Here is a 12,401-nt window from a genome sequence, read left to right as displayed (position 1 = left end):
GCAACTTATCTACTTTCTTTTGGGGACGCACTCTCTGCTCCATTATCATTGAAACAAATGTATGATATGTAACATGAGCAGTTATATTCACATCAACCACTCACCCCTATAAGCTACAGGGATATTTCTATGCAGAGGTTCAGCTTTTCCCATCTTTTTTATGCTCTGGAGAAGCCCACGACACATCTGCTGCTACTGGCAGGATCTGCTGTGTTGCCAAGGATGCTGGCACTGGCTCTGCCCCTTTCAAAGAAACGGTGCACTCTCTTTATGTGATCCAGTTCTTAATGCCCTTCTTGCTCTCACATTGGAGTCCCAGCCTGATTAGCCTTTCAGCGTCCTCTATGTTTGGGCTGATGCAGCAGATGAGAGCAGCACATACAGTTAACATGCATCATGATTCTGTGTTTTTTTTTCTATTATGAAGCTATTTTGTTTGTATGTTTAGTTTTGAAAATTATAAAATATGGGAATTCTAGTTAACATAGAACCCAGTGCTTGTTTATTGAGAATGTTCTCCACTTTTAGTATCTGGGACAGTTCACAAGTTATCGTTGGAACGTATCTTCCCTGAAGCCCAAATTCGGAGGTAATGTAGTAATTCCAACCTTATTTTATGAAATGGCAGATGGTAACTGCACAAACAAATTTGCTGAAAGTGTGACAGGTATGACGGAATGACCAGTCAACAACAATTATCTCTACATTATTTCATACTGTACCTGCAACTTGTGTTTAAGGATCTTGGCTGTGACCGGTGAACAATACAATGGATGTTTCCATGTAGAAGATAAACCCACAGTATGGTCACTGTGCATATGGGACAGAAAGAAGAGTCGGATGTGGCTACATCGACGGATCTGCCAAAAATCCACAGCAATAGGGGTGTTTGGAATAAAAGCCCCATTCATTCTCAACCTCCAGTTAGCAAACAAAGATCTAAGAAGGGGAAGAAGAAAAAATTATGATTTTGTGAATTGTTTGTTATGCTTAGGAGAGCAATAGATGACAAAACAGAAATTAACTAAATATTTATACAAGATAAAATCTTGCGTATTGTGCTTTATGCACACAGAAGCTGTAACAAGATTTCTTCACTAAGATTCCAGTTAGGCTACTGTACAAATTCTTCATGTAAGTTAACAATTTATTGTGTAATTACCACAGATTTTCAGAAAATATGCACCACATCCATATTACAATATATTGCTTAGAAATGACCAATTCCAGTGCAAATAAAAAAAAAAATTCTCATACTGTAAGACATTTCAGCCCAACAAAGGTAACACAAATATGGACACTATAAAGTAAAGTGTCCATGTTTCCTGATGAAAAACTATGTAGGGTTATTAACTAAACAGGATAGTAACTTTCTGCAGAAAGGTAGATAAAATGTAGGTTAGGCATCTAAGCCAAGGTAATTACCATGCTATTTACACATTTAATGGAATACAATTTGGCAAAAGGAGCTGGAAAAAGATTCAAATTCTAGTAGACAGAAAGCCAAGTAGCAGAGTGATGCAGCAGCTGCAAATACAAATAAAATCCCGGGAGGCATAAAAAGTGGTATAAATGCATGTAAAGCAAACATAGTATTACAATTGTATAAATCCCTGGTTAGACCACATCTTGTATGTGGGATAGTTATGGGCACTGTAAACTGTAAGGACATAGTGTGACAATTATGTATTATTGTTATTTTCCCTTAATAATCAGGTATGACAATGTATATTGTATGTAACCTTGAAATGTAATCTCAACGTGTGCTTTGCTAGATGACATGAGTCTGAACCTATGCAAGTGTCAATAATCTTTTGAAATTTGTCAGAAAGAGATATATAAGCATCGCTGAGTAGTTTTTTGGTATGCAGAGGACGTGGACCTGACCAGCCAAACCGAACGAGCAGAGGTGAGAACTCAGGTCCTGTGAACTTTCCAGATCTCAGGACATCCCTAGCTCACTAAGAAAGATTTGGGAGATCAATCTATCCTTATTGACCACTAAACTCCAAAAGGTGGGGGGTGAGAGCTATGTGGAAAAAAGGTTTAAAATCTTCTGCCTTAGGCAATATCGTGTGCATTTTCATGAGGGGGTCTATCAAGACAGAAATGTCCCAACTTTCTCAATTGTGTTCCCTCACACACGCCATGTCTTAACTAGTAAGTAGTGACTCTGGTTTTATTTCCAGTTTTATTTTTTGAAACTTACTTGTGCAATTTATTGTACGTCTTGTCATTAACTTTTTTGTAACTAAGCCCTAGAAACATTTTTCAGATTAAATAAATTTAATCTAGTGTATTCTCCGTGATTCTTTGTGAAATTATGAAGCCTTGGGAGGCTCATGATACAGCTGTTCAGATTGCTATATCTGGGACAGGCTGGGCGTTCGTGACACATAGGAGAAAAAAAACTTGTTAGAAAAGGGAAATAATTAAATTATAGAGGTTAGAAAAACTAAGTTTGCTTGCCTTTGGTAAAAAGCAAGCAAACTTATTATGTTACAGGAGATGATATATACGCAACTACATTTATTCGAGCACCTTATGGGGTAATTGAGGAGGGAATTATCCATTTGCTATTTTTGGGGACAATAAACAATATTTTGAACCAATTAAGCCAAATTTCGCAGCTGTTGCACTGGATGTTTTGCTCTGGATCAAAATTAAAACAAAATAGGGCCTGTGTTTTTTTCAAATCCTATTACTTAGTTGTGGAATTAATGTAAAACCTTGTTCTACTGACCTCGCCTTACCCCCCTTCAGTCCATCACGTACGTTGCAGCCAGACTAATCTTCCTTTCCAGCACCTTATGCTCTGAGCCTCTATGCAAATCAATTCACTGGATCCCCAATACATTGCAAATCCAGTTGAAGCTCCTTTCCATCACCTATAATGCCCTCCATAATGCTTCCCCTCCCTAAATCAATGATCTTATTGTAAAATATAAAGCTGCTCGACCCCTTTGCTCCTCGCCTCTCTTCCCTGTTTATCAACTCCTCCTCCCACTTCAGGCTTCAAGCCTTCTCCCAAGCTGCCACCAACCTCGCTCTACAGAATCTTGAATCGCTCCTTCAAAATCCATCTATTCTTGGTTATCTGCTCCTCATCTCTCACATCTGTCATCCTCTCTACCCTTTGTCTCTTGGTCCTGTTTGTATGTCCCTGTTAAATTGTGTGCTGTATATGGTATGATGTATTATGCTAATTACTAGGTAAGCAATGTGTATTACGGTATATGTTTTATTGCTAATGCTATTGTATGTACGTATTATTACTGCATCTATGTGTTTTGGATTGATGCATGGTGCTGTGGAACCTTATAAATAAATATTGATGATGTCACTAAAGCCCTCATACAGTGCATGCGATACCTCAATATATTGTGTAAGAGTTGACGCTTCTCAGGCTACTATTCTTAAGGAACCATTTCAGAATGTCAATCAGTCAACCGAATTGTGGTGGTTTAAATATGGGAAAACAGATTTTTTTTCACCCAGAAAACGCCATGTGCTTGTCACACAAATCCCTGCTACACTGTTACAAGATAAATATGTAAAGGATTGAAAACACCTGCTGTAAACAATACATTTACTGATAAACTATCAAACAGGATATTTTTTCCAGTGGAATTTTGACACACCCTGGTTAGCAGAACTGCAGTGAAGCAATTTAAATGTTCCATCTACATCTAAATTATCTCATTCTTCCAGAGACAGAACTAGCGAGCTGTGGTCCCTGATGCAGGTAGGTGGGGATGAGGAAACCAGGGCCCTATTATCTCCATGGGCCCCATGGCACTGCCCCTGCTGGTTTTGTAGGCAATTGCTTTTGAATAGAAATGATCAGGCTCGGTATTCCGTAAACCAAAAACCCCCCTAACATCGCCAAACCGAGTAGCGAGCAGAGCCGGCTCAGTACTTTCCCGCTTCCTCGGATCTGAAGCGAGGCAAAACTTCATTGTTACATCGTCTGATCTCGCAGGTTTTGGATTCCATAAGTACCTCCCTCCCCAGGAGATCCAGCACCATTGTTCACACAGAAACAGGGGTTGCAGTGTTCTTGTCACTTGACAAAAACTAACTGGAAATTAATGTTATTGAAGTTAATAATGCAGGTACAAAAAAAAAGAAAAAAAGAAGAGCCAAAATATGTGATTTTAGCAATTTAAAAAAAAAAAAAAATACAGATCCAAAACACACGAGGGCGATATTGCCAAAATAAAAACCCAAAGTTCATACATCCAAAACCAAAACACAGTAGTCAGTGAACATCCCTACTTTTGAAGTGTCTAGTTCATTCTATGTCAGTTCACTTTGGACCAGAAACATTTTACTTTTTAAATCACCCAACAACTTTTCGCATACGTGAAAATGTGTGGCGTTTGTAAGTTCTCTCTGTGTTGTGCGGATTTCCTCCAGCTTTCTCCCACAGGCCATACTGGTAGGTTAATTGGACGAGGACTTGTACCATCTGATGAGAATGATTCAATATCTCTGTAAACCACTGCATAATAAGGTGGTGCCATACAAAATAAACCATAATATTATTAAAAACAATATGCTGGGTTATCTGTGAATATTTTTTTAATTAATTATTCTACATAAATACTGTACATTTATGGAAGCCCAAATAAATAATAAACCCTTATTGCAAAAAGCTTACATTAGGAAAACTTTTGATAATGGGTGCTACATTCTGACCAACTGGTTGTTTGCTTTACCCATCTCAAAACATAATACAATTATTGTTATAAACTGAACTTTATTAGTTAGACTTTGAGATATAACATTTTCCAGGCACTGTATAGACGTACGCCAGCATAGTTTCTGGCCCAAGACAGAACCCACAGTCCTCCATCAAAAAGCTGGGCCCTTGTGTTGCACGTTTATAACCTCTCATTTTGAATTACAGTATCTCAAGTATTGATATTAATAAATGGGAAGGAGGTAAAAGAGAAACTCAACTCAACCTTAAAAGTTAGTATTGTGTAGAATGAACTATGGTTGGGTACAGATCAGGAGTTTTACTTATTGTCCTGTCACTCTATTCCCCCAGAAGCCCTCAATGGGCCGCTGCTCTGTGTACTGGATCTCAGCAGCTTACAGGTGAACAGGGAAATCACATAAACACTACTTGCCTAGAAGTAGTAAAGAACATAGCTGAGCTGGATCATTGCAGGTTTATATCCTGTAAAAAGAAATATAGACGAATGAGAACCCCCTGAGTTTAACCCTGACATAGTGAACTCTTTATAATAACAAGTTATAAACAGTGGGCGCCGACACTCGCAACACATCTCACGCATGCGCTGTACGCCGGGAGATCAGTGAGCGCAGCACTCGGCTGCTTTTGTCTTACCATCCCGGAAGCACGGAAACTGCAGGTATATCAGCGGTCTCGGTAAGATACTATTGCTCCACCGAGTAACCGGTTCCGTGCTGTGTGTGTGTGGACGAATAGTTGGGCCGGAACAGGGTGGAGCCTGTTTGTCGTTCCCGCCAAAATGGTTAACCCTCTCACTGGCGGCGCATGTGTTGCAGAGGCGTAGTGTATGTTCGGTGTCAGAGATGTGGAGAGGAAAGGGTGGTCTGTATTATAATGTTTCCTGACAAGGAGGTGATGATCACTTTAGAACGGAGCAGGAGCCGCCCTGGGTATTCCAAGCTGCTGTAAATGCCAGCACACCCTACCTTGATATATTGTGAGCGAGTCCTCTGTACAGCGCTGCGGAATTAGTGGCGCTATATAAATAAATAAATAGATGATGATGACATTGGTAATTCTGTAGTGTGCTTCACTTCTTTTAACCAACTTTAAATATGGACATATCTTAAGACAGTTCAAATGATTGTAATAAAGTACATAGTTAACTTTATCTTACCAATTACTATAATAAGTAGTATAAGAATGTGTATTAAGGCATAGGTATAAACACTACAAGTACGTTAAATACCTAATAATCTACAGCACAGGGAGGCAACTGGGTCCTCTTGACTAGGAGTAATTTTTTCTCTTTTGGTCCTTTGCATACTGATCTGAGAAGACATCACCATCCAGTCAGACCAATGCTATGTACACATGGGTCTAATAATTAGACCCATGTATACATAGGGTACACATGGGTCTAATCTCAGTTCGAGGCACCCTTAGGGTCACTGTAATCTTTCCAAGGCACCCCTAAGCCAAAATAATTACCGGGTAGTCCTGTTTTTTAAGTAGTTGGGTCAAAATGACGTAAGATGTATTAAGGCCCCTTCACCATCACATTGTGCCCCTTCATCATATCACTGCGCCCCTTCACCATATTACTCTGTCCCCTTCTTCACCACCTCTCTCTGTCCCCCTCCTTCAGCGTCCCTCTCTGTCCCCCTCCTTCAGCGTCTCTCTCTGTCCCCCTCCTTCAGCGTCTCTCTCTGTCCCCCTCCTTCAGCGTGTCTCTCTCTGTCCCCCTCCTTCAGAGTCTCTCTCTGTCCCCCTCCTTCAGTGTCTCTCTCTGTCCCCCTCCTTTAGAGTCTCTCTCTGTCCCCCTCCTTCAGCGTCTCTCTCTGTCCCCCTACTTCAGCGTGTCTCTCTCTCTGTCCCCCTCCTTCAGAGTCTCTCTCTGTCCCCCTCCTTCAGCGTCTCTCTCTGTCCCCCTCCTTCAGCGTCTCTCTCTGTCCCCCTCCTTCAGAGTCTCTCTCTGTCCCCCTCCTTCAGCGTCTCTCTCTGTCCACCTCCTTCAGCGTCTCTCTCTGTCCCCCTCCTTCAGAGTCTCTCTCTGTCCCCCTCCTTCAGCGTCTCTCTCTGTCCCCCTCCTTCAGCGTCTCTCTCTGTCCTCCTCCTTCAGCGTCTCTCTGTCCCCCTCCTTCAGCGTCTCTCTGTCCCCCTCCTTCAGCGTCTCTCTCTGTCCCCCTCCTTCAGCGTCTCTCTCTGCCCCCTTTAGTGTGTCTGTCTCTGTCCCCCTTCAGCATGTCTGTCTCTGTCCCCCTTCAGCGTGTATGTCTCTGTCCCACTTCAGCATGTCTCTCTGCCCCCCTTTAGCGTGTCTCTCTGCCCCTTCAGCGTGTCTCTCTGTCCCCTTCAGCGTGTCTCTCTGTCCCCCTTCAGCGTGTCTCTCTGTCCCCCATCAGCGTGTCTCTCTGCCCCCTTCAGCGTGTCTCTCTGTCCCCTTCAGCGTGTCTCTCTCTGTCCCCTTCAGCGTGTCTCTCTCTGTCCCCCTTCAGCGTGTCTCTCTGTCCCCCTTCAGCGTTTCTCTCTGCCCCCCTTCAGCGTGTCTCTCTCTGTCCCCCTTCAGCGTCTCTCTCTGCCCCCCTTCAGCGTCTCTCTCTGCCCCACTTCAGTGTGTCTCTCTGTCCCCCTTCAGCGTGTCTCTCTTCCCCCTTCAGCGTGTCTCTCTGTCCCCCTTCAGTGTGTCTCTCTGCCCCCTTCAGCGTCTCTCTGTCCCCCTTCAGCGTGTCTCTCTGTCCCCCTTCAGCGTGTCTCTCTCTGTCCCCCTTCAGCGTCTCTCTCTGCCCCCCTTCAGCGTGTCTCTCTGTCCCCCTTCAGCGTGTCTCTCTTCCCCCTTCAGCGTGTCTCTCTGTCCCCCTTCAGTGTGTCTCTCTGCCCCCTTCAGCGTCTCTCTGTCCCCCTTCAGCGTCTCTCTGTCCCCCTTCAGCGTGTTTCTCTGCCCCTTTCAGCTTGTCTCTCTGTCCCCCTTTAGCGTGTCTCTCTGTCCCCCTTCAGCGTGTCTCTCTGTCCCCCTTCAGTGTGTCTCTCTGTCCCCCTTCAGCGTGTCTCTCTGTCCCCCTTCAGCGTGTTTCTCTGTGCCCCCCTTCACTCTCCTTTACTTACCTTCTTTCCTGACGCCCTCACAGGCCAGCTGAAAATGAAATCAAGAGACTGTGGCTTGTGATTGTTCTCCTGCTCACCCCCCACTACTACCACCACCTCCTTCGCTGCCATTTTAAGTTGGCTAACAGCTGAGATTTGCTGGTTTTGTGTTACAGCGCCATTATAGTTGCAGGAAAAATAGCTGTATGGAGAGTGATGTTAGTAATATTTTACAATAGGTATTAGTGCAGCTTTAACTGTCTATGCTACTGATCTGTACTCACTGGTGATGTTTTGCGTTACATTTAATGCGGGACCACCTTGTGGGACCAAGCAATACCAGTGCAGTCCTGTATGTTGCTTACTATTTTGTAAATACTCTGATAAATTTGGGATCCATACGAGTTAAGGATTTTTTCTATGCTGGAGAATCAAATGAGGGATAGTTTGAATGGGAATGGGTACAAAAAAGTTCCTATCGTGTCTAAGATCCAGTATAGTTTCGAAATGGAAACAACGGATGTGCCCTATACGTCATCCGCCTCCAATCCAATTTTCAAATGGTTTAGCTGGCACGAATATGTTACAGAGGGCTCCGGTAGAGCACGAGTAGCTTCAAATATTTCACCCCCTCCCTCCCCAACAGCCCTCATAGAAGAACCCCAGCCTAATGAATAGGTTCTGCCTGTGTGTCATTTGAGCTACCTAAGTACTAATATGTCCCCATGTGCTGTATTATGAGAAAGACCAATGTGTATATTTTATTTCTGCTTCTTAAAGTAACGTGCATGTTATAAGATCGCTGTTTCAATTGAGTGACTCCCCCCCCCCTGCGTGGGGGTTTCCCCCCCCCTTTAGTTTCCCTTTGTTTGTTCCTTCAACTGTGCTTGTTACCCTTCTTTTTTCTGTACCCCATTTAACTTTGAAAAACCCAATAAAAATTTATTGAAGTAAAAAAAAAAAAAAGTTCCTATCCACTATGGACTATCTGAATATAATTTTGAGAGAATCCCATTTTTCAGCTACTAAAGGAGAGGTAGGAGTTTTTGGTCAAAAATATCTTTGATGGACAAGTTAGCATGACTTCTCCAATAATAATGACCAGTTACTTGAGAATTTGTAGTTAAGGACAATTGCCATGCCATGTTTCACTGTGAACATTTGAAAAAGAAACCAACTTAGCCCTTCCTTAACTGAATAATGGAAGTTCCTCCTCTGGGATCCACTTCAGTATTGTCGTGGTACTTGATATCAAGTACTCGCTAAAGAAGGATGAGTGTGTGAGTTGGCCGCAAACAGTGTAGTATAGGTCTGCTAAGCTCCAATCTTTACATTTCCAAATATGATATACAGTAGAAAGGTGCATTGTTAGGTATTAACCTGACATTTATTTGTAGCTCTGTTATAAAGTATTAACGTTCTACTCCAATATATACAACTACAGCCACTTTCCACATCTAGGATGGTGTCCTAATGGGATCTGATGTAGGTCTGAGACTGCCTCTGTGAATGACTGAATAATCTGCATTGGACATTTCTTCAAAGAAGCAACTCCCACCTAGTATGGTAGCCTGCTACAGATGGGTGAAAGTGATCATGATGTATATATTAAAGTATAAATGCATTTTCTTGTCTATAGCTGCCTGATTAGTGGTTGGACGTTTCCTCTTGGCAATGTTTTCAATGTGAGACAACAGACTGACCATGCATGATTATCATGAGGTTCAACGGTTGCCATCCTCATTATTTCTTCGCACTCTCTTTATTTAGTGATCCTTAAGCCATGGGAATCCTTGATTGGGTGGTGATGTGTTTTATTCTGAAGAACCAAGGGCCATATATTAGACACCTTGATATTTATTTTGGTGTAGAGATTTACAGGGACATAAAAATGTTAGAGGCACCCTTTGTCACGCTCGCCTGTTTGGGAAATGCTTGATTTGAGTTTCTCCAGGCATCTTTTATTCTAGTGCTGACATCTACAGCTTTCTCCAAAAGGAACCCAACCACCCTTCCTTATGCTGTGATGGACCTGCAGCCCTTTTCCATTATTTTAACTGTAGTGCCAATTAGTGTTTGGTGTCTGAAGTTTGGAAAGATGTAATCTAATGTCCAAGATTGTGTATTTAGAGTAAATGCTAAAAAAAATTTGTTTGACTTCTATCAAAAGTTTATGGCCCAAATGATGACAGAAATTACCTTTTCTAGATGAGTTTTCATAATAACTCTTAGCATCTAGTAATCCACCTCCATTTTTGTGCTGTATTGTAAAGTTATGTATGTGTTATGCTCTTTATATATTTGTAATATTGCCTTTTATTTCAAACACTTTTTGTTTAACTTTTTAGTCTTAAGAAACTGCAAATACTCTGTTGACTTCTAGATTCTGGTCAAGGTTTACTCCATGCTGTGAGTCAACAGTGTTCACAATGCCGTACCTGGGATCAGAAGATGCTGTTAAAGAGCTTAAAAGAGCACTGTCAAATCCTCACATCCAGGCAGACAGGCTGAGATACAGGAATGTCATCCACAAGGTGATCAGGTAAGAAAACATTCATGGACTTACACTAGCCTTTCTCAGTTGTTGCACAGTACTGGTTTTTTTAGCCCAGTTGTCGATTTTATCTAATTACATTTAAAAGACAGGCTGGATACATTGTGGCAGATAAGTTCTGAGTACATATTTATCATGCCCAGACCCACCTTGACATGCAGGACATGTGGGTGTGATACGCTAATAAAGGCAAAACCACCTGCTCTGTCTAAAAAATGACTAAAATACCCTCAAACCTATATCTCACACTCACAACAAATACAACATGTTACCACCACTAAGATGAGCTGACACTCTTAGGAAGTCTTCAGTTACTCCCGCACTTATTCCAAAATATATTCACAGCCGAAATTAAATCAAGAGTTACTGTAATTCAAACAGTTCCCTGTATAAATATAGTGTAATTGAAACCAAGCAAACAATATGACTAAACATTATTATGTAGAGTTTAATATAACAAAAAGTGACAATGCTTACTGAATATAAATGGTGATAACAATTTGACATGAAAAATTATAAATACAAAATGGTTTCTTTAGAGTAAAACAGAACTAAACACAGAAACAAAATAATTACACTTGCATAATCTTGCGCAATCTGCCTTTTTGGTAAGGCTAGAAGCTGTGGACAATTCAGCAGCAGAAGATTGATCCCCAAAAACTGTCAATTTATAAAATCATTTCACTGTTTTTTTAAACTTTATTCCTTGCACAAACCTCTCTCCTCTGTGACATCTCAGGAAGAGGTGTGCTGATATGCTAATTTGTTTTACAACCCTTTAGTTGCCTTTTTGGCCAAGAAGAGTTCTAATTGGTTTCTACAGATATATTATAACTTTTCTGCAGCATAGCAAAAATATGGCATTAATTCCACACTGCATAGATTTCCCATAAGGACTATACACTGAACTTAGAGTGTGGTCTTTTGTAGCCAAAGGAATTGTACCCACGTTTTCATGGTCCTTAGTACTTTAAACTGTGCAATAAAAAAGGGATGATTGGCATAAATCATTAAAGTGAGATCACAGGCAACAGACCCTGAAGTATTTTGCTGTCCTTCATCAATATATTTTTTCCCCTTGTTTGCTTACACACAGTGATTTGCTGGAAACATGTTATCTGAAGTAATTTCGAATTTTAGGATAGATCGTGTTCACATGAATATATTTTTCTAGCTATTCTGATTAGGCTATAATTATGCCAATATTGAAATAAGCCAAAATATGGGCATATCAAGACATGTGAGGATAGGTGCTACTTTTATTTACTTTACAAATGCACTGCCACAAACCATTTCTATACCTATGATTCTCCGCAGTAAACTAGACACCTGCACCAGAGTTGCTCATGTGCAAAATTGTTTTACCCTCCTTGACAAGAGTCATAATATTTTTTTTAAAGAGAAAGCAAATCAGCTTTTGGAAATGTAAATATATCTTTGCATATGTTGTAGTACATATTGCTTCAGATATAACAGCTCTGTTTATGCTTTCTTAAGTCTGTTCAGTGTGTTAGAGCTGATCATATTAAATAAAGTGATTGATTGCTTGGATCGTGAGGAGTGGTAGAACCCTTTTAAAAAGCACCAGTCGCTTACATTCAGTTCAGGCAACCATTCTGTGAGCTAAATCAATATTCAACAGAATGCAACATATCAATTTACAAGGAATCAGTACATCATGTATAATTGTCATTAAAAACAACCAATAATACTTAAAGAAATATGACATTATTTCAGCCATTTTTGAGAAACCTTTTTACTTGCAATAACTTAAAATAATAATCAATTTCTATTAGAGCAGATATTGCACAATCCTGGAAGTCTCCCTCGGCCCACCCCTTTCAATTGTTATGGCCAAAATCCAGAGGAGCTATGTTATGGAGACTCTGGCCCTCCCATATTCCTCGTCAGCTTCTTCCCCCTTGACTAAATGGCTCAATTGGAGTACTTATTATTCAGAGCATCTAGCCCCACCACAGGTATCCTGCTCTTTGTAAAAGCAAAGCAGCACTACCAGTTTTTGATGGATAATTTTTGCTATTGTCTGAAGTACTTGTT

At 41.0% G+C, this 12,401-nt stretch overlaps 2 protein-coding genes across 7 annotated transcripts in view; one reads left to right on the top strand and one right to left on the bottom strand.

The window, feature by feature from the left end:
* Positions 1 to 5,517, bottom strand: part of LOC142139044 (5' exonuclease Apollo-like) — a 26,264-nt gene extending 20,747 nt beyond the window's left edge. Inside the window, exons 1-2 of one of the 3 annotated variants that reach the window (XR_012688153.1) lie at positions 5,360 to 5,514; positions 723 to 939 (exon numbers count right to left, since the gene is read on the bottom strand). Coding sequence is in view for 2 of the 3 variants with exons in the window: in XM_075196291.1 (XP_075052392.1) it covers positions 723 to 911 (189 nt within the window). In the remaining variant the exon portion in view is untranslated. Of the gene's footprint in view, positions 1 to 722; positions 940 to 5,359 lie in introns of all 3 variants that reach the window. The other 2 variants (XM_075196291.1, XM_075196290.1) reach the window with 2 other exon arrangements.
* AP4B1 (adaptor related protein complex 4 subunit beta 1) overlaps positions 5,330 to 12,401 on the top strand; it is a 25,174-nt gene continuing 18,102 nt past the window's right edge. The window contains exons 1-2 of one of the 4 annotated variants that reach the window (XM_075196287.1): positions 5,330 to 5,384; positions 10,138 to 10,331. In XM_075196287.1, the coding sequence (XP_075052388.1) occupies positions 10,219 to 10,331 (113 nt within the window). In that variant the 5' untranslated portion in view covers positions 5,330 to 5,384; positions 10,138 to 10,218. Of the gene's footprint in view, positions 5,703 to 10,137; positions 10,332 to 12,401 lie in introns of all 4 variants that reach the window. The other 3 variants (XM_075196284.1, XM_075196288.1, XM_075196285.1) reach the window with 3 other exon arrangements.

The sequence above is a fragment of the Mixophyes fleayi genome, chromosome 2 (assembly GCF_038048845.1).
Source record: "Mixophyes fleayi isolate aMixFle1 chromosome 2, aMixFle1.hap1, whole genome shotgun sequence".
In the NCBI taxonomy this organism is placed as follows: Eukaryota; Metazoa; Chordata; class Amphibia; order Anura; family Limnodynastidae; genus Mixophyes; species Mixophyes fleayi.
The sequence above is the reverse complement of the archived record's forward strand: the minus strand, read 5'-3'. Positions and strand labels throughout refer to the sequence as shown.